Below are 22,633 nucleotides of genomic sequence, written 5' to 3'. Positions count from 1 at the left end.
TTGTGTGTACGCGTGCGGCAAGAAAGTTGGTGTTCTGATGTACAACAGTAGTGTTTGTTAATGTCCAATCTAAAGGAGGAGGAGGTATCCGATGACTTTATCATCTGGAGCTCCACTCGTCGGACGCTTCCGATTTTGCCGCGTTTTCGTTCATCATCCTCAAAGCGGCGACTTGCGACGCGTCGAAGACTTGTTGCTCTTCGCGTTCGTTCCATTTCAAACATCTTCGTAAACTGGAGATGAAATCACCGGTTTGGTTTTCAAAGTTAATCGTAGGGACTGGGTATTCGCTCATTTTGACAAAGACGGAGTCGCCTCGGCAGAGTTCGCACCGTTCGCGACCGTCGAAGGAGACCCAGGCGCTGTTGCGAGCGTTTTCCGAGACGCGAAGTTCGACTTCGACCGAGTCGGGGAAGATGACGGGGCGGAAGGAGAGGGTGTGTGGGCAAATTGGAGTCATCAAAATAGCCTGAACGTTCGGGTGAACCATGGAACCACCGGCGGAGACGGAGTAGGCGGTGGATCCAGTGGCCGTGGCGAGCATGACGCCGTCGGCTTGGATGGAGGTGATGAGTTGCCCGCGATCGTACGCTTCGATTTTGGAGAGAAACGGGGAAGGGCCTCGGTCCACGAGGACTTCGTTGAGGATAGTATACGTGAAAGACGGTTCGCCGTTGCCACCGTTTTCAACTTTGTCCGCGAATTTAAACACTTCGCAAAGTAAACGCATGCGCAGAGTGATCGGGACGCCGCCAGAGATGTTCGCGATTGGCGGCCCGCGACCGAGCGCCATGAGTAAACTCGGCGCCATATCGTTTCCTGGATGGTTCGTCAGGAAACCCAAGGAACCTAAATGGAATCCTAAAACCGGCGGCGTCGGACCTTGGAACATTTTACTCGCGTGTAAAATAACCCCGTCGCCGCCTAAACAGACGCACACGTCAATCGTGCCCCAATCTTCTTTCGGGATTTTTCCTTTCGAATCTTTTTCCACCCACAAAGCTTTCGTTCGCACTTCCGTTCGGTTTTGTTCGTCCACGGTTTCCAATTTGATCGTTTCATCTTCCAATTCTCTCTTCACGTCGGTATCTAAAATGACATGCATTCCCATCGTCATCAACGCGTGTGCGACTTCGACCAACTGAGGTAAAAGCGCGTTGCCAATTTTTTTCAACAAGAAGATTGTTTTCGGCGGTTCTCTCCAAACCAAAATCATTTGCTGCGTAGACGGGTGCGAAATCTTCAACTCTCTGTTTTCCACGAGTTCTCTCGTGCACGAAAACCCATCGGTTCGGATTAAATACATGTCCGGCGCTTGGTCCAAACTGGAAAATTCACCCGACGCGGAAACGTTGCCCATCATGTTTGATCCCATGGCAGAGACATCCGTGACGTCTCCCATGCTCCCGTACTCGTTGACGGGATCGTACGACGTTCGATACTTCGCATCGGTTTCAAATTTCGATTTTTCCACGGCTTGCTCAAACTTCTTCACTTCCGTTTCGTGTTTCAAATCTGCGGCGTAATCTCTCACGAATTGTTCTTGCGCGATGCATCCGAAATCGCACACCAAACCAGCCTCCATCGCCAACGCCTCTTCCACGTCCACGCCTCTCGAAATTCTCCAGCACGCGACTAAACACCCGGTTCGTCCAATTCCGGCTTTACAGTGCAACAACATCTTCTCCTTCGACTCTCCAGCTTTCTTCGTCTTGTTCTTCTCCAACACGTCGTTCGCGATGTCGATAAACTCCTCGACTTGTTCTTTCGTAGGAACGCCCATATCTGTTATAGGAATATTCGTCGTGTCGAATTTCTTGTTCTGGTTAAACGTGCCTTGCCCGTCGCCTCCACCAAACGGTTTCACCCACTGATTGTCGCGATCTTCGCCTCGTAAATCAACCACTCGAGTAAACCCGTTTTTGGAGAGCCACGACCGGCCTTCCACCGAAGGTTGTCCGCCTCTGTAAAACGCAATCTCTCTTTGAGAGATCTTATTGTCCACGTCTTCCTCGCCGCCGCTGCTACTCGCCGCGGTACCCATGACTTCCTCGAATGACTTCACTCTCGGTTCCATGACCGCCTGTAAATTCGGAATCGCGGTCGCCTCGGGCCCTTTTTTCAAACGCTTCGACGCCGGTAACACTTCCATCGCCGCCGAACGCAACGTCTCGAATCGATGTCTCACGTTCAGCGAACACCCGCCTTTCGTCGCGCAATACGACTCCAACAACACGCGTAAATTCCACAAAGACCCTCTCAACCTGGAAAGCTCTTTATTCCGTAAATTCGAGCTGTACTTGCTCGCCATATCCGCGCTGTTGCACAAAACCACCACTTCGGCTAATTGTTCGGTGACTTTATTCGTGCACTCTTCGAAGACTTCTTGGTCGTACTCCACCGAACACGTAGCGTCTTCGTTGGCTAACTCGTCCGCCAAGTCTCGCACGACCGCGCGTTCCAGTAACGTCGCCAACGCCGCCAGTTTCGACGACGAATTGTTGTTGGTTTGTAACGTCAGCGTTTCTTCCTTCTTCTTTCCTCTTCTCTCGCGCTGCTCGTTGTCTTCTCCGCTCTCTGTCAACCGGTCCGCTATCGCTTCATTCCTCGTCAAGAATCTTCCCCGTCGTCCTCCTCTGCTCAAAACCAACAACGATTCCGACGCGTTCTTCTTCTTCTTCTTCTTCAGAGAAGCTCTTCGCTCGTCGCGGCATCCTCGCGGGGGCAAAGTCTTCGTTTTTGCAACTGCTGCTGTTGTTGTTGTTTTCCCCACCGAAGAAGAAGAACACGCTTTGGTGGCGGATGAGAGAAACATACTCTTTGAAAGCTTCTTTTCGAGGTTGTGTTCTCGTTAACTCGTTGTTGTTTGTAAGGAAAAACGCTCGCGTTAGTATGAAGTCAAATGTCTCTCATATCCTCATCCTCGAGAGAGCGTCGTTCCTCGTCAAACCAGAGAGCTCTCAAAGGATGAAAAAACGAAAAAAGAACAACACCAACAGTTGGTTGTTCATTCTCTCTCGTCTTTTTCGTGCGCTTTTCTTTCTCTCTTTTTTCGTGACGTGTCAACTCTAATGTTCCTTCACTTTTTCAACCGCAACGAAGAGCGTTTTCGTCAGTCTCTTTCCCTCGATACAATGATGCAATCCATCCAATCCACCGTCGTCGTCGAGGTGCGCTTTAAATTCTCTCTCTCTTTTAAACTCTCTTTTTTTACCTCTTTCGTCGCGCGTTTTATCTCTCGTCGCTCCCTTCTTCCCTCTCCAAAGCTTCCTTCTTCCTTTGGAAAGTCGCGCTCCGTGATGATGATTACATTTTTGGATATCTTTTTGGATCGATTACCCGGGAAACGTTTTGTGGTGTTGTTCACTTTAATCTCTCTTTTCTCTCTCTCTTACAACACGCGCATTCCTGCGTCAAACGCGTGCGAATGAATGTAAACAAACAGCGATTTTCGTTCAAGCGCTCGTGCGCGGGGTCTTCTCGCAAAACGTTCGCGCAGAAGAGAACCTTGTTGAACACCCCCAACGCGGTGAATAAAGTTTCTTTCAAAGTGGAAAACAAATCTGTTCTAATCGTGAATACCAACGGCGGCGGCCACGCGAACATCGGGTTCTGGCTCTCGAAGACGCTCGCGAGCGCGAAACACGACGTGACCTTATGCGTGGTTGGTGAAGAGACGGATAAGAAGATGCAAAAAGCACCGTTTACGTATTTCGAGAAGGATTTGAAACCGATGGGGGTGAAGACGATGTGGTCGAACCCGGCGGATTTGAAGAGCAATTTAAGTGGCGCGAAGTTTGATATCGTCTGCGATAACAACGGGAAGGATTTGGACAGCGTCGGGCCGGTGGCTGAGTTTGCCAAGGAAGCAGGAGCGGAACAATTTTTCTTCGTTTCTTCGGCGGGTATTTATAAGCCGACGCCGACGCCGCCGCACGTGGAAGGCGACGCCGTGAAAGAAACCGCCGGTCACGCCATCGTCGAGAAGCATTTAGTGGACATGAAGTTTCCGAAAGGAATGGCATCTTTCAGACCGCAATACTTGACCGGGTATGGCTCGAACAAAGATTGCGAGGAGTACTTTTTCGATAGAATCCAAAGAGGTAAGCCGATTGTCATCCCAGGCAGTGGCGACCAGTTCGCGTCGGTCTCCCACGCGGAAGATTTGGCGACTATGATTGCCAGCGCCGTGGACAACGCCAACGCGAAGGATGAGATCTTCAACTGCGTGACGCAAAAAGGTGTCACGTTGAGAGGTATGGCGGAGGTGTGCGCAAAAGCGATGGGCAAAGAAGCGACGATTGTCACGTACAAAGAAGGCAGCGTGGAAGGCGTCGAAGCGAAGAAGCAGTTTCCGTTTAGAGTCGTGCACTTTTACGCTTCGAGCGCGAAGGCGATGGCGAAATTGGGCTGGGAACCGAAGCACCCGAATTTGGAGGCGACTTTGAAGGACAGATACGCCGAATATTGCGCGAGCGGAAGAGACAAGAAGGAGATGACCTTTGAGTTGGACGAGAAGGTTTTGGCGACGTTGTAACTTCTGAACTTATTAGTAGAATACATTTATTTTTATTCTTACTATAGTATCGCGCGTTCTTGCTTTTCTTTTTGACACACACTTTAGTGCTAATGCTAACTAGTAAATTTTCTAACTCGTAACTCTTCTGCACGGTTCGTGTTCGGACGGGAACGGTTTATTCGGAGGTCGACAGTCTAATCTATCGCACGTGGCGAATATTGCGTCTCTCTCTGGAACGTATTTCGCTTCGCCGACGCCTTTGGGAACGATGGAAGAATCTTCCAACGCGGCGAGGTCGACGAAGACAGTTTTCTTCCCTTGCGATAACGAATCGATTTTCACTTCAATCGTCGATAAATCAATCTCGTTCCCACTGTCGTTGACTACATCTTTCGCAGAGACGACGATAATGTCATCGCGAAATCGTGCGTATCGAGGGTCGTTCCAGAAATCAACTTCGAGCATGACGCCTTCGTCGCAATCAAAGTTTAAACTTTGACAGCACATCTCGTTGCGTTCGCGACCGCAGAGTTGGGACAAAACGATTTGGTGCCGCATCATGATGCCGTGCATGGCAGACGGGTTCTTCTCGATCCAAGGCGCATCGCACGGCACAGTCGGTGAGATTGGCCTTCTCCCCGCAGACGTTGCGATTTCAACAACCCTGGCCACGGATAAACCGTGCGATTCTACGCCGACTATTGCGTTCGCTTCGTTCGTTTTCAAACCGATAAAACCGAGGACGCCTTTCTTACCTAATTTTTCCTCCACATTTTGTAACTTGTACGGCTTATACGCTTCGGCGCCGTAGTTCCACCATCCGAGACCTTTGAACGTGGTCGTTTTTCGTAAAGCGCCGACGGCGTGGCCCATGACAATCCTCGCCGGTTTCGCCGTCCAGTACCCCGGTTGGCCTTGGACTTGCGCCGGACCGGCGATGCCGGACCAACCGGAAACGAACCAAGGAGGGAACCCGCAGACGTATTCGTCTTTGTTCGGATCCTTCCCGTTTTCTGTTGGCGAAAAACCTTTCAACCCTTGAAACTTTTTTGATTTGATTTCGTACGTGTCATCCACTTTCATCGGTCGAACGTCCACGTCTTTCAAACCGAGCGGCAAGACTTTTTCGTCAATCTTTTCCATGGATAAATCCCACGCCGAATGGTCGTAGTTTTGGTTCTTCACCCAATCATCGCGCAGTCGGTTCCCATCTCCAGGGTCAATCAACCGTTGCATGGACCTTTTGAACACCGGTTTACCGGAAACTGCGGTTTCTACGACGTCGTTGAAGATGTGTTGATCCCACAACGTTTCCTTGGCGCCGGCGGCGACTTGGCCGTTCCATTTCTGTAACGGCGGCTCTGTGTCGATAATTCGAAGCATTCTCGAGACGGTTTCGTTGAGAACCCATCGAGTGACGCCAAATTCAGGCGCGTTTTGCGCGTATACGCATCCAATGTTCAAACCACCCGGATGTCCGTTTTCGTCTTGAGCGAATAAGGTAAACTTATCAAACGGAGGCGATTTCAACAATGGGTACGGGTTCATTTCAAAACGTACGTCCGTATCTACGTACATCGGGTTATATCCCATCCCAACTAATCGTTCCATGTAATGAAATCGCACCCACCACAAACGAAACGGCGTCGCTTGTTCTTCCGCCGTGACTTGAAATGTGCCCATTTGTTTCGCCCGATTTTGTAAAAACGAAGTCCATCCGCAATCGACGCCCCACGGGCCTTTGAGCAAATCGTAACACGTCTCCGCCGTATTTGTGATTAGAATGTAATGCTCAAACCCAAGTTTGCGTAAATTTGCGACCGTATTCGCGGCTAAATGGTTCCCTCCTCTGTTCGAAACGAACAAAATAATCTCTTTTCGAAAACTTCTCCTCTCGGCGGCGACTTTCAAGTTCCCCGGGAAATCTAAATCCATACCGTTGATCGGCATCACCTGTCCGATCGACCGCCATTCGTGTTCTTCCGGAGTGTCTTCTGGATCGCTCAGCGGCAACGCCCCACCGGTAAAAATATCGAAATTCGGCGCCTGGTCTTCTAACGAGATGGCGGTCGAGTCGCCGATTTCAACCGCCTCTTCGACGACTTTGGGAATCGTCGGCGTCGGCGGCGCCGTCGGCGCCGGCGGTGACCAACTGAGACCGTAATGCGACGTCGCTCTAACGTACGACCCTTCTTTCGTCTTCTCGCTAAAATGTTCTGGTTCTTCTCCTAAATTAATGTTGTTAGTATTTCTATCATCTCTACTACTCTTACTCTCTTCCGACTGCTTCTTCGCCTCTTCTTCTTCCAACGCTTCCTTCTTCTCCTCGTCCTCTTTCGCGTCCTCTTTCGCCCTTCCCATCTCTTCCATCTCTCTACGTTCTCTCTCTAACACTTCCTTCTTCTCCTCTTCCTTTTTCCTCCGCGTTTCCTCTTCCTCCTCCTCGATCCTCCGCCTCGCCTCCGCCTCTTCCTTCTCTCTCTTCTTCTTCTCTTCCTCTTCCTTCTCAATCTGTAACGCCATCTCCGCGCCTTCCTTCTCCTCTTGCTCTTCCTCTACGATCTCCTCCGCTTTATCTAACCCCACTCGATCGATGAGTTCTTTCTCGTTGTGCTCCTCGATCGTCTCCACGCGTTCGCGCTTCCGCTTCGAAATGTGCCTCAAGTTCAGGTCTAATTTCCCAGTCCTCGTGTCAATCAAATCCGACTCTGGTTCCTCTTCCCCGAGAAGCTGGGACGCGCCGACGCCGGATTCGAGGCCGAAGAAATGTTTCCGAACCGCCACTCGAGCGACGAGTAAGTCCTCGTAAAACACGAAGGAGGCGATGAAGATGAGTAAGTAACAGAGGACTTTTAAAGACGCGTGAGACGTTTGTTCTTTCCCGTCGTCCCCGGTATTCGTTTCGTTCATCGAGGCGGAGGAAAATGGATGCCCCCTTTTCTTCTTCGGCGGCGACGGGGTGGTGGACGACGATAAGAGCACGGACGGATGCGGACGATGATTTTCCAGATCGACCACATCTTCTCCTTCGTCTCCTCGCTCTCGGTGTTGGTGTTCTCGTCTTTGCGTCGCCATGTTTCTTCTTCGTTCCTTTTGTTTTGAAGCGACCTTTTGAGATGTCTGTCCCCGAAAGAGGTCTCGTGTCTTAATAAAAAAAAAACGCATATTTTAATCCTTAAAAAAAGAAAAGAAAATGAAGACGTTGACTACGACCAGAAGAGTCTACGGGAACGAGAGCCCCGATGATACGGCGGGAACGATGTGGCGTCCGACTGATTTCGACGATTTTCACGACGGAGGCGCGTATCCGGAGGTTTTCGCGGTGCAGTTTCCGAGCGAAATTGGATGGCAGAAGAAAGAGATTAATTCGGAGATCAACGACACCATCTCTTGCCCTCCGTCGTTGCCGGTGGATATGGAGACGCTGATGAAGGATTCGACGGAGACGATGTTAAGAGTGAAAGGAAATCGAAACAGGACGGATGCGCACGAAAGTTACAAGGCTTTCGTGCGCGCGTTCGAAAGGGATGCCGAGGCGAAAGAGATTGAAACGTTTGGGAGCTTGTGCGAAGCGAAATCGATCGAGATTATCGATAACGATACCGTGGACGCGAAAATGTTCGAGAACGAGTTTGTGACGTGCGAGAATGGCGTCGGGAAACCGTGCGTGGTGCGAAATATCTTCAAGGATAGGTTTCACGGAGTCGATTTGTTGGATCTCTTCCCGGAAGAAATGCTCACGGTGAACGATAAAGCGCCCGCTCGAAGAACGGACAAGGGCGCCATGAGACAGAATACGTTGCTCGTTACCTCGAAGAGATACAAGGAGTACATGGACGACTACGAGAAGTGTAACGAAGACGACGACGATGCGAAACCGGCACCATTTTATAACAACGGGTGGCGAATATTTTCAACGCACCCGGAAAAAGTGAACCCGTATTTCGCGAACATGCATCCTGCGTTTACTCGAGCGGCGGACGAAACCGAAACGATTTTACGCGAAACGTTCAAATTCGTAGTGAAATCGTCATCCGCGCCACACATGCAATCGCACGTCGACGCGATGACCGCAAACGTATCGAGATCGCTGAACAAAGCGTTCATAGGCCCGGCCGGATGTATCACTCGCCTGCACTACGACGCGCAAAACGCGCACGGTTTTTTAGCGCAAACCAAAGGACGAAAGCTGTTTGTCCTGTTTCATCCCGCAGCAGATGTTGGCGCGACAAACTGTTGCTCGAGCGCGGACGAACAGACGGAAATGAACCAATCGTTGATCGATCCTTTGCGGCATATTCCTGAGAAGGCGCGAAAGCACCTCTACGCGTGCGTCGTCGAAGAAAACGAAGCAATATTTATTCCTCATAAGTGGTGGCACTACGCGGTCTCGTTAGATTCAAGTCACACAGTTATGCGAAACTTTTTTCACTCGAAAACGAACGTCGAAGGTCTGGTGACGATGGTCATGCGTTCCGTCGCCAATAATCAAACGAATTAAAGCTTTTGAATATTTCGACGTCGTCTTTCTTCGGTGTGTGAAATAATAGTAATAGATATGAACAACGATTTATGAAGCTATGGTAGTATAAAATTCCTCTCTCATGTCTTTCGCCTTCTAGAATAATAGTAGTATTTATATTAAGCGGAAAACAATTCCTCGAGCGTCATGTCTCTCGATTCCGCGACCTCTTTCGCGGTTCTCATTTGAGCTAAGCCTTTCACCGTAGCGCGAGCGTTGTTCAACGGGTTGTTACTCCCGATTTGCTTCGCGAAGCAGTTTTTGTATCCAGCAAGCTCTAAAACCGATCGGCAACTCCCACCGGCGATGACCCCAGTACCCGGCGCCGCTGGTCTCAACATGATGTGCGACCCGCCGTTGCCTTTCACCGTGACTCTGTGCGGGAACGTGTCTCCCTTTGCAATCGGCACCTTCACCACGGACTTTCTCGCGTCCGACGCCGCTTTCATCACCGCCCCTTGCACTTCCTTCGCCTTCTTGCACCCGACGCCAACGGCACCTTTACCGTCTCCGACGACAACCGTCGCGCGGAAGGACATCTGCGAGCCACCTTTGGTCACTTTCGTCACTCGGGAAACTTGGACGACGTTTTCCGTGAACGGGTCGTCGTTCTTGGCACCTCGGCCGCCTCTGCCACCTCGGCCGCCTCGGCCGCCGCCTCGGCCGCCGCCTCGGCCGCCTCTTCTCCCGTCGCCTTCGCTCTCGTCTTGGCTGCCTTCGGCTCTGACGAGCATCGACATCGTTCTGGACGATGATGATTTCGACGACGAGGAGCATTTTGAGGTTTTATCTAAATTCGCCGCGATGTGTACGCGCGCGGATAAGGAACTCGCGGTTAAAGAAAACATGTTTGAAAAGAGTAAATTCGAGTGATGCGAATGCAGTCGCGTGAAACGAGCGCTTCGGAAATGTGTTTAGGACTTCGCGAGGAGAGGTAGCGTGGCTGTTTCAAAGCGCGCGGTTTCTCAAAATTAGTGGCGACTGCGAAAGAGACGAAGGAGGATAAAATTTCTTCGAAGAGGAGGTTTTTACAACAATTTAGGGTTTTAATTTTTGTCGTATTTCCGTGCTGCTGATGTCCATTCTGAAAGTTTCCAGCGCTTCAAAGACGTCCGAAACTGCGTCGGGCACGCGAATATCCTTCAAAGTTTTAAACGCATTCGAAGAAGAAGAGGTATCATCTTTTCGACCGCAGACGAGGAAAGCGCAGTTCTGCGCGTCTTTAATTTTTCGTAACTCTCGAACCATGACGTCGGCGTTATCGTCGTAATATTTCGGGTCGACTAAGCGAACGGCGGTGTCGTAACCGACGACAAAGGTGGTGTTTGGTAAGAGCTTCGCTTTTTGGCTGAACAAAGGCGCGTCTCTCGTGAGAATGAGCCTGTTTTGCCCGTCCGAGTCGAACTGTTTCGCGCGTTGGACGACGACGTTCGTTTCGAGTTGGCCTTTATCCGCGTTGGAGATGGATAACTCGAACGCGGGAGTGGCGAGGAACGCGCGTTCGTCTTCACCGCCCTCTGTTTTTTCGCGGTTTCGTTTCTCTCGAAGATATGTCGTCGCCGCTTCTAACATGCCTCGATGGCCTTCGTGGACGGGATTGAACGACCCACTCAAGACAACATTCGCGGTGGAGCACCCGATTGTTTCTAGTTTACCTCCGTGCATCGAATACACGCTTAGTTCGGGCGTGTTCCTCGATGCACCACCCTTATCGTCGCTACTGCTACTGCTACTACTACTACCACTACCATCACCACTATTGTTCATCGTTCTTCCTACATCTAACCACCTCTCTAATAAAGACTTCTTCGTGTTCATCTTCTCGTTTGCTTTTTCAAACCAAGGCGCGTCGTACTCCAAAAACTCCAACCTGTCGTCTTTACACGTCAACGCGCCTTCACGAAACGCTTTCCAAGATTCATCCTCCCCATCTTCTCTGCCACTAAAGCTCGCGTCGTCGTCTTCTTCCTCCTCTTCTTCTTCCCTCTTCATCCATCTCTCTCCGTCTCCGATCGCCGCCCTCACCAAACACTCGCTCGCGACTCGATCCTCCTCCGCTCTCGATCGCTCGCTCTCTTTATCCAGCGTCACCTTCCTCGTCGTCACGCCAAACTTGGAATAGACGCTCACGAAGCACCTGTGTTCGCCTCTTTTCGGTGACATCGAGACGAACGCAGACGTCGCGCCGACTCCGAGAATGTGCCTCGCCGTCGTCGTCCACTTCGCGTTTCCGCTCTCCTCTTCCTTCCTTCCAAACTTGTAACTCTTCTTGGTGTAATGCGTTTCTATGGCTTTCCGGTACGCCGCTCTCGCCAGGTCTTTGCTCGTCTCTCGATCGCAAAACGATTCTCTCATCTTCGCGTTCTTCTTCTTCTCCTCGTTTTTCTCATCGAGCGCGTGTACCACCGACTCTCGACTGTACAAAACGTTCGCGCATAAGATCGTCCTCGAGGCGTTCGGGACGGCGAGCAACCACTGAATCGCCGAAGCGCATCCTCCGGCCACGTTTAAAGATATCTTAGTATGACTCGCAGATCCATTTTTGAGCGGCTTTGTCGTCTGCGCGCCGCCGGCGTTGTGAAACTTTTGAATGCGTTCGAACACGTCTCGCGGGATGCTCGGAGGTTTCGGTGGGAGCGACATCATCGGATCTTTTCCGCGCGTTTCGAACGGAAAGTGACGACACAAATACTTTGAACTGATTCAACTCGTCGTTTGCTCATCTTTTGGTTTTCGTTTCAAAACGGGAGATACGAGAACGAGCGTGACACGACAACGAGCGCCTCCTCCTGCTAAAACTGTTTCTTCGCACAACTCTGACAACATTTATGTCTTCGTCCGCTCGTCAAACAACATCACGCAACGACAACAACACCAACGCGCATAAACAACGACGACGAAATTTGGAAGAAAAAGAAGAAAAGTATTTATTCGTCAACGGAGAATCAATCGCACACAACGCGCAAATCAACACGAAAACGTTCACGTCGCTTTCGATTTTGAGCGGATCAATCGCGGGGATTTTAGGCGCGACCGATTGGATCGGGTTCGTTTGGTATTGCGCGACGATTTTGGTCGTCGGTGGAGTCACCGTCGTGTTTCGGTGCAAAAACGAACCGAAACGATTCGCCGCGGAGTCGGTCGGAAGCGCGATATTCGGACAAGGGTTCAGCGGCGGGTTCGCGAGTTTTATCTTGTTTTGGACGTTGTTTTATAACGTGTGCCATTTGTTTTAAGAGCGTATATGTGCTGAGATGTTCGGGTACGGTATGAACAACGCGCAACAGGAACAGTTCGCGGAGCAAGCGAGACAGAGAAGACCAATCGCGTACGTTTTACCGCACCCGGAATTCGAGGAGAGACACGTGGGTGGCATTAATGCGTTGGATCTGAGTTGTTACGATAATAATAGTAACGATGATAAGAGGAGGAGGAAAGTGTTGGCGTCGGCTGGAAGAGACGCGAGCGTGCGGTTATGGGACGTCTCGGAAGCGGCGGATGTGAAAAAGATGGCACTGTTCGTGGGTCACCGCGGGTGGGTGAACGACGTGAAACACGTCCCGTCGATGAATAGAGATTCTTTGCTCGTCGCCTCGGGCGGAAGCGATAAAACTGTTCGATTGTGGTCGCACGATTTGTTGAACTCTTCCGGCCTCGGCGGAAGCACCGATAGTAACGACAATAAAAATAGTAACATTAGCGACGCGTCGTGCGCGTTAGGGAAACTGCGAGCGCATGATGATTACGTCATGGCTTTAGCAACGAATAGAGACGGATCGATTTTAGCCAGCGGCGGTCTCGGTGGTCAACTCTTCGCCTGGGACGTGGAAACGCTGAAACAAAAATGGTCGATCGAAGGCGCGAGCTTGGACGAGTATTCCTTGAAAGGTGCCAAGGCGTCTATTTATTGCTTGGGTATCGCGAAAGATGCAAATCTGATAGTATCTGGCGGTACAGAGCTCGCTTTGCGCGTGTGGGACGCGCGCATGAAGCGTAAAGTTTCCAAGCTCAAAGGACACACGGATACCGTGCGAGGCGTGTGTATAAACGACGATGGGAAAATTGCAATCACGGCATCCTCGGATGGGACCATTCGCGTGTGGGATATTTCTTTAGGTCGTCAATCAGACGTGTTCGCTGGAGCGCACGAAGGTGGGTGTTGGGCGGTATCTGGAAACGCGAACTTTACCAGATTCTATTCCGGCGGCGCGAAAGGCGACATTTGCATCACGGATATCAAAGAGAGAAAATCAGCCATTTTGTGTCGAGAGACGAGCGACGCGGCTGGTAACAACGGCGTTCTGGATTTATGCGTCGATTTAAGCGCGAATAGTTCCGAGGCATGGGTATGCACGGCTGGTAAAGACATTCGCCGATGGCGCATCGACAGTAGTCAAGCGCCGTCGTCGGCGGCGGCGGCGACGACAAAATCGTCATCGAACGTCGACGATTGGTTCACCGTCGGTTCGCCGGCAAAATTTTTAAACCCTTCCTCTCCAGCCTCGCAAGGTTTCCGCGGAAACCCGAGAGTGAGGAGTAGTCCCATCAATGTTACCACCGGCGCTTCTCCCAGTGCCGATGGTGGCGGGAGGAGTCTTAGCTCTAGCCAGAAAAGACAGATGCTTCAAAATAGTAGTCCTGGGAAGAGAAGTCCCACGCACGCGACGCCGAGCGGGATCATTCCTTCCGCTTCAGCAGTCGTCAGACACGCGGAGCTGCATGACCGCATGCGATTTCTAACCGAGGACGATTCCGGTGCTACGTCAGTTTGGCACATTTCGGAAGGTTTACTAAATACCTTCCCCAATCGCGCGTTCGAGGTCGTTTTGAACGACCACGAGATCAACGAACCGTGCGCGGTGCCGAAATGGTTCAACTTGAGTCATCGCGAAGGGTCCGTCGAAATTGAATTCAGTCCAAGTACGTTCGCCAAAGCCGAGTCGTACGCGATAGATTTAGGCGACGAAAGTGCAAATGCAGATGCGAAACTAAACTTGGGCGTCGAGATGGTGCAAGCGTTGTTGATTGGTTTGCATTTGAACACGTTGGACGAGACAAAATTAGTCGGCGCGAAGAGAGACGTTGCACAGAAACGTAAAGAGGCTTTACAAAAAGAAGAGGCGCGCGAGAAACAACGGCGACGCGCAGATGGAAGCGAATCCGGGACGGATAGAGACTTATCGTCCGAAGAGTCGTCGTCGTCGGCGTCGGCCGAAGATGACGAAGATAGAAAGGCGTCGAACAATCGTGGTTTGATGAACAAATTCCGAGCGTTTCAATTCAACGCGTCGTCGCCGAGGCTTCGCTTTTCGTCTGGAGATCGCGAATCGATACCGTTGGAATTTTCAAAATCTACACCTTTGGATATCTCTTTACCCGAGGTGGCAAAGAACGTTCCGAAATGGGCGCTCGACGTCGCGCTTGGAATTTTCCCGGCGCCGTCTTCTGCCAAGGCTTCTTTCGCAGTCTCTGTTTGCGAAAGCGCGATAAGCGATTTCCGCGATTACGACGTTAACGCGATAAAGCAAAAGTCTGTGAACGCTCCGCGCATACTCACCATACGAAAAGTCCGAAACTACGTCGCCGATAAGCTGAAGATGGATGCCACCGCGAAAGAAGATTTAGAAATTCTCTGTCACGGCAGAGCTTTAAAGTTAGACATGTCGCTGGCTACTGTGGATGCGTACTTTTGGAAGAAAGGTGGCGCGATACGTTTAAATTATAGATTTAAACGTTCTTCGTATTCTTAATTTTGCATACCGTACATTACTACATACTACTACCTACATATCTAACTAGTCCAATATTATCATCTTCGCTTGATGTCGTATTCAATCGGCTCTAAGCGCCTCTTCAACTCCATCACGATTTCCTCCTTCGTTCTTTTCTTTTGTCCGTAAAAAACGTACCTCTCCGCTAAATAGTCCAGCTTGCCCAGCATAACGCACAAGCCGACGTCGAAAAAATGCACCCCTTCAAACACTAACGCGTCTTCCTGCGCGTGCTTCTCTAACGTTTCCTTTCGGCTAAAATTGCTCGCAAACGTCGACCAGTGCATTCGACTGTCCACGTGGTGTTGCACGTGATACCCATCGTCGAACGTTTTTTGATTCTCGAACGAATTAATGCACGTATACGTGCTTTTATAATCGTTCCTGGGGTCGTCCGGGCACACGAATATGTGCTGCGACCAGTTCCCGAACATCAATCCCAAGCTCGCGATCACGTGGGTATACGCGAGCGTCCAATTCGCCGCGGAGGCGTTCACGTTTGCATTCAGATACCACCACGCCGCAAAACTCCCAGCTACGTTCGAATAACATCGCACCGCATCTACCAACCCTCGATATTTCAGCATGTTCATCGATAACTCAATCGGCGCCAAAAACAGAAATCGCATCCAATACTTGAAAAAATCAAACGCCGAGTCTCTTCTCGAGCGTTCGGTGGAACTCAAATCCGCGTACGCCGCGTTCCCGTGCACGTGATGCATCGCGTTGTGATGGTACCAGTATATCCCCGCCGGAATACCGAAAAATGGCGCTATGATAAACGTCGGTATCGCGTTTAAACATCGTTTAAAGTGTTCGCTCTTCTTCGCCCGGACGGCGTTCACGTGCGTGTGATAGTGCAAGGCCAAGGTGAATCTTTGCAAAAACAGAGCTCGCGTGATGACGAACCACACGAGCCCGTACCAAAACGAGCGGCGCGTCTTCTTCTTCTCGTTCGTATCGACGAAAAAGAGCATCACTCCTGGTACCACCACGAGGAGGAAACACTCGAGGAACGTCAGAACGACCCACGCGTCTTCCGGTTCGTTCGTTTTCTTTTGGAGAAATGCAATCACCCATTTTGGATAACGCGGGAAAACGCACTCGTTTCTTTTCGCGCGCACATCGAGGTTGAGGATGATTCTCGATCCGTCGTGGTTGGTGCCGACGTGCGGAAGCGCAGTAGTGCTCTCGCTCTCGTCGTCGCGATTCGAAGCGTTTTGAGAGGGAGGAGAACGCGTGGACGACCGCATCATCGATGTGAACGCGCGATGATGACTCGAACGACGACGAGAAGAGTGACGAACGCGTTTAGATACGAAACGCGCCACTCTTAACGCGCGACGATGATAACGACGACGATGTCATCTCAAACGCGCCTCGAAAAGTGTTGTTGTTCTCGTTGCACTTCGAGAGAAACCACCTTTTCTCGTCGTCGCGGCAAAAAAGTGGCTTTTGTTTCGCGTTCGTCGTCGTCGTCGTCGTCGTCTTCCTCGTCCGGAACTTTGGACGAACTGATTTCCATCGCGTCGAGCGATGACCGCGGAATAGGCTCGACGCGACGCCGGGAGATTGAATCCATCATCGACAGACTCCTTCTCGAAGAAGAAGAAGAGAAAAACACGAAGAACAACGATTTTAGTGTGTCCGCGCGATGGAAGCTTCTCTGGACGAGCGAACGGGAGACTTTGTTTTTGTTGGAAACGTTTCAAAACTCGCTCGCGTATCAAACGATAGACGAAAAGGCGAAGACGCTGCGAAACGCGGTGGAATTTTCGGGTGGGAACGCGTTCGTAGTGGAGAGCGAGATTGAAATTTTGGACGAGAGGAAGGTGAATTTTACGTTTCTTTCGGCTGGGTTGAAGTTTTCGAACGGGTTTACGCTCCCGGTGCCGCCGGTGGGGAAAGGGTGGTTCGAGAATATATACGTCGGCGAGAGATATCGCGTGGCGAGGGATTCGAGAGGCGATACTTTGATCGTCGAGCGGTGTTGAACGAGCGATAAGTATATGTGCTAAATCTATCTTCTACGCGTTGTATTTTTAATGCGCTATGTACAATTATTATTATCTAGTAGTTTTTACCAGTCTAGACTATGTTGTCTGTCGTCACCACCGCTTCGTCTTCAAACTCTTCCTCTTCTTTGCATCGCTTGAATCTTTTCAACATTAAACTCGACGTGACTACGGAAACGGAACTCAACGCCATCGCCAAGCCAGCGACTTCTGGAGGCAACCGAACTTTCACGAATGGGTACAATAGACCCGCAGCTATGGGTATCCCGAGCGCGTTGTATCCTAACGAAAAGAACAAGTTCATTTCGATGCGCCGAAACGTGGCGCGCGATAAATCAAGCGCGTGGACGACGTCGAAAATGTCAGATTTTACCAAAACGATACCAGCCGCTTCCATGGCGATGTCCGTGCCAGCACCGACGGCGATGCCTATATTCGCGCGCGTCATCGCTGGTGCATCATTCACGCCATCACCGACAAACGCGACGACGTTCTTTCCATTTTTCGTCCTCCTCCTCGAACTACTACTACTACTACCACCACTCGAAGAGATCGGTTTTCGTTCTCTCGCTTGCAACTCTTTGACGCAGTTGACTTTATCTCGCGGCAAACACTGTGAAAAAATGTAATCGATGCTCCCGATTTGACGCGCAATCGTCTCGCAGACGGCTTTGTTGTCGCCAGATACCATGGCGATTTCAACGTTTCGTTGTTTCAACGCTCGCAACGCTTTTTGCGCCTCTGGTCTCGGCTTATCTGCCAACGCGATGAAACCGAGGAAAACGCCGTCCAACTCGACGCACACGACCGTGCATCCTTTTTCTTCGCAGGATCTTATTATTTCGGAGAACGACGACGACGACGAAATTGCCTTGCTACCGTCGTCGTCGTCGTCGAGAATGAAATCAGAATTACCGACGCGCAATTTCTTTTCTTGTTGTCTTCCCTCCGATCGCAACATGCACTCCAATCCTCGTCCAGGTACGGCGGCAAAGTTTGACACGGACAAATCGGAGACATCGAGTTGGCGGTCTTCCTCGACGTACAAAACAATGGCTTTCCCGAGCGGATGTTCTGAACTCTTCTCCGCCACGGCGGCTATTTTCAACAGCTGCGCTTCATCGATACCTACGTTTGTTCCAGGCGCACAGAAAACTTCAACTACGCTCGGTAAACCGAGCGTTAACGTCCCGGTCTTATCGAAACACACGACGGTCACGTCGTGCGCGATTTCCAGCGGTTCGCCACCTTTAATCAAAATACCAAGTTTTGCGCCAACACCGGTGCCAACCATGACCGCCGTTGGTGTCGCTAAACCTAAAGCGCACGGACACGCGATGACCAATACCGTGACGAAAAATACGAAACAAAATACAAACTCGCCTTCGTCCTCCGTCCATGATTTTGGCACCGACGTGGTCGCTTTCACGGCGATGAGCCAAAAGATGAAGGATAAAAACGCCAGCGCGACGACAGACGGGACGAAGACGGCAGAAATTTTATCCGCTCTGGCTTGTATCGGCGCTTTACTCGTTTGCGCGTCTTCTACCAAACGCACGATTTTGTTTAACGCGCGTTCCGCACCGACGTTCGTGGCGGCGACGAATACGGTTCCAAACGTATTTGTCGTTCCAGCAATGACAAAGGAGTTTTTCGTTTTTGGCACCGGTAAGGATTCACCGGTTATCGCGGATTCGTCCGCGGCGGTTTCACCGCTCAAAACGACGCCATCCACGGGAAACGCCGAACCAGGGACAACTTTCACGACGTCGTCGCGTTGTAACAAGTTTGAATCTATCTCTCGCTCGGAAACAATCTGCATTGCTTCGATGTTGTTGTTGATGACTTCGCATATGATTGCCGTGTTTGGCGCCAAGGACACGAGCTTTTGTATCGCCTCGGACGCCTTTCCCTTCGCGCGCGCCTCCAGCCATTTACCCAAGAGTACAAATGAGATTAAAACCGTGGACGTTTCGAAAAATATCGCGTCTTCCTTCCCGTGTTTATTCTCGTCGTCGTGTGACTTTGAAAAAACATTTTTCAAGACGACGTAGACTGAATAAAAGTACGCGGCGGACGTGCCCATGGCGATGAGCGTATCCATGGTGGCTGTTTTGTGTTTCATCGCCGAAAACGCGCGCGCGTAGAATTGGTACCCGAGAACAAATTGCGCCGGTGTCGCTAATATCCACGATATGATCCACATCAGCGAAACTCGCTGATTACCGTCCACTTTTTGCATGAAGAACGCTTTCGTCTCGTCAATCGGATCAAACACAATCATCATCAAAAGCAACGGCAACGCCAGCGGGACGGAGAGTAAGAACTGCTTCTTGTACTTTCGTTCGATGAGTTTCGATTTCCGTCCTTTTTTTTCATCGCTTTCGTTTTCGTTCCATATTTCGCACCCGTACCCGAGACTTTGAATGGCGTATAAAATATCCCTCGCGCCGACGGACGTCCCTGGTTTCATTTCAACCACCACTTTCTCCAACAGTTCCGACGCGGACACGGAAACCACATCGTTTGGGAACCGTTTCAAAATTGCATTCTCAATCCTAGGCGGACACGATTGACACACCATGCCGGAAACGTTAAACTTCATCGCGTCCGGTTTCGACACCGCGCAGTCGAAACCGAAATCTGAAATTTCATTCGCGATATCGTCTGGTTTCAACTTCGAGTCATTCGCAATTACCACTGTTGCACTTTCGCTCAATAAGTTCACCGAAAACGAAATCATAGAGTCGTCCTGGATACTTTTAATCGCGTTTTCCACCCCTGACACGCACGACGCGCACGTCATGCCTTCCACGTTGAAGTGATACGTTTTTGATTTTATCGTCTGCTTTTCGGTAAACGAGGACACCGAATTACTACTCTTTATTAATCTTCCCTTTTCCTCTTCTTCATCTTCGTCGTCGTCTGAGAATACTCCTGGATTCGTTGTTGTTTTCATTGTCGTATTATTCTCGTTGCTTTCGACGCATCCATACCCGGCCAACTCCAACGCTCGAATAATATTTTTAGTCTCCGTCTTAGAGGAGGAGGAGGAGGCACCTTTTTTCTCATCATCATCAGACAACAACAACTTTAAACTCACACAAACGTTCCTCTCTGTCGTCTTCACCGATTTCACGCGAACATCGACCACGTTCTCGACGTTCTTCTTGATCGCCTCGGTCACCCACATCGCGCATCGGTCGCAGGACATCCCGGAGACGTCGAATTCGAGAAGTTCGATGATTTCATCTTTCTCGTCCATCATTTCTTATTATTGCAAATTGTTATACTCCCAGACAGAGAAGAAAAAAAGAACAATAAGAACAAACGCGCTCTTCTCAACACGAGGAGTAGCGCGACGACGTGCGCTCTCTCTCGTCTTCGTATCGAGATGTATAGATATATAATAAGTACGCTTTTCTGTTACGCTCTTTTGGGGGGGCCCAAAATCGACAGACATTTTCTCTTTTTGCTTGAAACCCTAAATTTGTTGTTTAAAGTTTATTGTTAGTTTTTATGTGAAATAGGGTTGTACACGGACATCGGTTGGGAAATTCCCGCGTAGGTTCAAGTAATTTTAAGGCACCTTTTAGTAGTAAAGTTTTACACCTTTGAGTAGATCCTGCCGACTGCGTTTAATCTCTAAAAAAAAGCAGTCGTGTCCGAGTGGTTAAGGTACTAACCGCGACAAGTAAAGTCAGTAACAATTACTAAAACGAATATCCGTAGGAGACCGACTAGAAGTATACTTTCTTTTTTGCACAGCTCCTTTCTTCTCGTCTCTGCGTTTTCTTTTTTTTCCCTTTTCCTTCCTTTTTGCACCACATTCGTCGTTTTTATCCAATCGCGTCTCTTTTTTGGCAAGATGTCAAAAAAATTTTCGAAAAAAGAAAAAAAAAGAGAAAAATTCGCTTTTCGTTACTTTTACACGCACAAACTTCACATTCATCATCACAAAAAGAAGGTACGTCGTTTATAATAATAATAATAATAATACGAGAGCGTTAGTATTCGTTCGTTCCCACGCTCCAATTCGCATTCGCGTAATTGATTCGCGTGGTGTCTCTCTTTCTCTCTCTTTTACTCTTGCAATTGGTGTCATTTATACCGCTTATAAAAAAAGGGAACAACTTTCTCATCGCGAAAAAATCAACACCACACGCGCTAAAATCATCGCGACGACGGCTCCGAACGCGAGCGTCGCGCGCACCTTTTGACGCGCAAAACGAACGCGCGTGAAAATGGTGCTTCCGTTTTTCCCGTTTTTTTTAGATGTGGACGTCGAGATGTGCACATCAAAGCGTCTTTTCGTGAAGCGTCGCCGTCGAAGAGGAGAAAAAATTAGACAGATTCATAACTTTCGTTGAGAGCCGTCAGTTTTGGGTGTGTGTGGTGGCTTTTTAAGATAATATACTGACTAATCATTATTACTATTATTATTATTAAAAACACAATAAACAGATATAACATAATAAATAATAATGTCTCAAAAGATTGAAAACTTTCTCTTCACGTCCGAGTCCGTCAACGAGGGTCACCCGGACAAACTCGCCGATCAAGTCTCCGACGGCGTCTTGGACGCCATCTTGGCCCAAGATCCGGATGCCAAAGTCGCTTGCGAAACGGCGACCAAGACGAACATGGTGATGGTTTTCGGTGAAATCACCACCACCGCCAAGGTTGACTACGAAGCGGTCGTGAGACAAGTCTGCAAGGACATCGGCTTCAACTCCGAAGAAGACGGGTTGAACGGGAACACGTGCGAAGTTTTGGTTCGATTGCACGAGCAATCGCCGGATATCGGCCAAGGCGTCCACGGTATGGGGACCAAGGCGTTGGAAGACATCGGCGCCGGTGACCAAGGCATCATGTTTGGTTACGCCACCGACGAGCACGAATCTTTGATGCCGTTGACTTTGGTCTTAGCGCACAGACTGGGCCACAGATTGACCGTCGTGAGAAAGGACGGCACCTGCCCGTGGGTCTTGCCGGACGGTAAGACGCAAGTCACCATCGAATACAAGAACGACAACGGCGCCATGATCCCGCTTCGCGTCCACACCGTGTTGATCTCCACGCAGCACAAGGAAGGCGTCACGAACGAGAAGATTGCGGAAGACTTGATGAACGAAGTCATCAAGAAGGTCATCCCGGAAAAGTACTTGGACGACAAGACCATCTACCACTTGAACCCATCTGGACGATTCGTCATCGGCGGTCCGGATGGCGACGCCGGTTTGACTGGCAGAAAAATCATCATCGACACCTACGGGGGCTGGGGTGCGCACGGTGGCGGTGCCTTCTCTGGTAAGGATCCGACCAAAGTTGATCGCTCCGGAGCGTACATTGCCAGACAAGCGGCCAAGTCTGTCGTCGCCGCCGGCCTCGCGAAAAGGTGCTTGATGCAAATCTCTTACGCCATCGGCGTCGCCAAGCCGTTGTCCGTCCACATCGACACCTACGGCACCGGCTCAATCTCCGACGCTGAAATCTTGAAGAAGGTCGAAGCCGCGTTCGACTTCAGACCGGGGATGATTGGCAAGAACTTGGACTTGAAGAGAGGCGGCAACAAGAGATACCAAACCACCGCGGCGTACGGTCACTTTGGCAGAGACGAGGACCTCAACATCTTCACCTGGGAAAAGGTTGTTCCGCTCTAATACTAAGTGAATGATTTATTATATTACATTTTATTTAGAGAGAGAGAGAGAGTAAAGGGTAAAGAGAGAGATAATTAGAAAACACACATCATCGTATAAAGTCACTATCGTATCATCGTTGAAAAGAAGACAAACAAGAAGAA

The 22,633-nt window shown here is 50.1% G+C and overlaps 11 protein-coding genes across 11 annotated transcripts; 5 read left to right on the top strand and 6 right to left on the bottom strand.

The window, feature by feature from the left end:
• Nucleotides 1-100: 100 nt before the first annotated feature.
• NAD_kinase (NAD kinase) lies at nt 101-2,815 on the bottom strand (the record flags this gene model as incomplete). The annotated part of the gene is made up of 1 exon (XM_007514999.1): nt 101-2,815. One exon carries the CDS (start codon nt 2,813-2,815, stop codon nt 101-103), a length of 2,715 nt encoding a protein of 904 aa, XP_007515061.1.
• A 612-nt stretch (nt 2,816-3,427) lies between these two features.
• Bathy02g02210 (predicted protein) lies at nt 3,428-4,537 on the top strand (the record flags this gene model as incomplete). The annotated part of the gene is made up of 1 exon (XM_007514617.1): nt 3,428-4,537. The coding sequence occupies one exon, from the start codon at nt 3,428-3,430 to the stop codon at nt 4,535-4,537; it is 1,110 nt and encodes a 369-aa protein (XP_007514679.1).
• A 111-nt stretch (nt 4,538-4,648) lies between these two features.
• Bathy02g02200 (predicted protein) lies at nt 4,649-7,594 on the bottom strand (the record flags this gene model as incomplete). Its single annotated transcript, XM_007514807.1, has 1 exon — nt 4,649-7,594. The coding sequence occupies one exon, from the start codon at nt 7,592-7,594 to the stop codon at nt 4,649-4,651; it is 2,946 nt and encodes a 981-aa protein (XP_007514869.1).
• Nucleotides 7,595-7,712: 118 nt separating this feature from the next.
• Bathy02g02190 (predicted protein) lies at nt 7,713-9,020 on the top strand (the record flags this gene model as incomplete). The annotated part of the gene is made up of 1 exon (XM_007514789.1): nt 7,713-9,020. The coding sequence occupies one exon, from the start codon at nt 7,713-7,715 to the stop codon at nt 9,018-9,020; it is 1,308 nt and encodes a 435-aa protein (XP_007514851.1).
• Nucleotides 9,021-9,160: 140 nt separating this feature from the next.
• Nucleotides 9,161-9,781, bottom strand: Bathy02g02180 (30S ribosomal protein S5; the record flags this gene model as incomplete). The annotated part of the gene is made up of 1 exon (XM_007514923.1): nt 9,161-9,781. One exon carries the CDS (start codon nt 9,779-9,781, stop codon nt 9,161-9,163), a length of 621 nt encoding a protein of 206 aa, XP_007514985.1.
• A 298-nt stretch (nt 9,782-10,079) lies between these two features.
• Bathy02g02170 (predicted protein) lies at nt 10,080-11,684 on the bottom strand (the record flags this gene model as incomplete). Its single annotated transcript, XM_007514664.1, has 1 exon — nt 10,080-11,684. The coding sequence occupies one exon, from the start codon at nt 11,682-11,684 to the stop codon at nt 10,080-10,082; it is 1,605 nt and encodes a 534-aa protein (XP_007514726.1).
• A 185-nt stretch (nt 11,685-11,869) lies between these two features.
• Nucleotides 11,870-14,791, top strand: Bathy02g02160 (WD repeat-containing protein 48; the record flags this gene model as incomplete). The annotated part of the gene is made up of 2 exons (XM_007514696.1): nt 11,870-12,259; nt 12,296-14,791. The coding sequence occupies 2 exons, from the start codon at nt 11,870-11,872 to the stop codon at nt 14,789-14,791; spliced, it is 2,886 nt and encodes a 961-aa protein (XP_007514758.1).
• Nucleotides 14,792-14,850: 59 nt separating this feature from the next.
• On the bottom strand, nt 14,851-16,065 carry Bathy02g02150 (conserved hypothetical protein; the record flags this gene model as incomplete). The annotated part of the gene is made up of 1 exon (XM_007514706.1): nt 14,851-16,065. The coding sequence occupies one exon, from the start codon at nt 16,063-16,065 to the stop codon at nt 14,851-14,853; it is 1,215 nt and encodes a 404-aa protein (XP_007514768.1).
• Nucleotides 16,066-16,173: 108 nt separating this feature from the next.
• On the top strand, nt 16,174-16,806 carry Bathy02g02140 (At4g00030-like protein; the record flags this gene model as incomplete). The annotated part of the gene is made up of 1 exon (XM_007514749.1): nt 16,174-16,806. The coding sequence occupies one exon, from the start codon at nt 16,174-16,176 to the stop codon at nt 16,804-16,806; it is 633 nt and encodes a 210-aa protein (XP_007514811.1).
• Nucleotides 16,807-16,900: 94 nt separating this feature from the next.
• Nucleotides 16,901-20,092, bottom strand: Bathy02g02130 (copper-transporting ATPase 1; the record flags this gene model as incomplete). The annotated part of the gene is made up of 1 exon (XM_007514451.1): nt 16,901-20,092. The coding sequence occupies one exon, from the start codon at nt 20,090-20,092 to the stop codon at nt 16,901-16,903; it is 3,192 nt and encodes a 1,063-aa protein (XP_007514513.1).
• Nucleotides 20,093-21,311: 1,219 nt separating this feature from the next.
• Nucleotides 21,312-22,490, top strand: Bathy02g02120 (predicted protein; the record flags this gene model as incomplete). Its single annotated transcript, XM_007514915.1, has 1 exon — nt 21,312-22,490. The coding sequence occupies one exon, from the start codon at nt 21,312-21,314 to the stop codon at nt 22,488-22,490; it is 1,179 nt and encodes a 392-aa protein (XP_007514977.1).
• Between the last annotated feature and the right edge of the window lie 143 nt (nt 22,491-22,633).

This window comes from Bathycoccus prasinos, assembly GCF_002220235.1.
Source record: "Bathycoccus prasinos genomic : Chromosome_2".
NCBI lineage: Eukaryota > Viridiplantae > Chlorophyta > Mamiellophyceae > Mamiellales > Bathycoccaceae > Bathycoccus > Bathycoccus prasinos.
The sequence above is the reverse complement of the archived record's forward strand: the minus strand, read 5'-3'. Positions and strand labels throughout refer to the sequence as shown.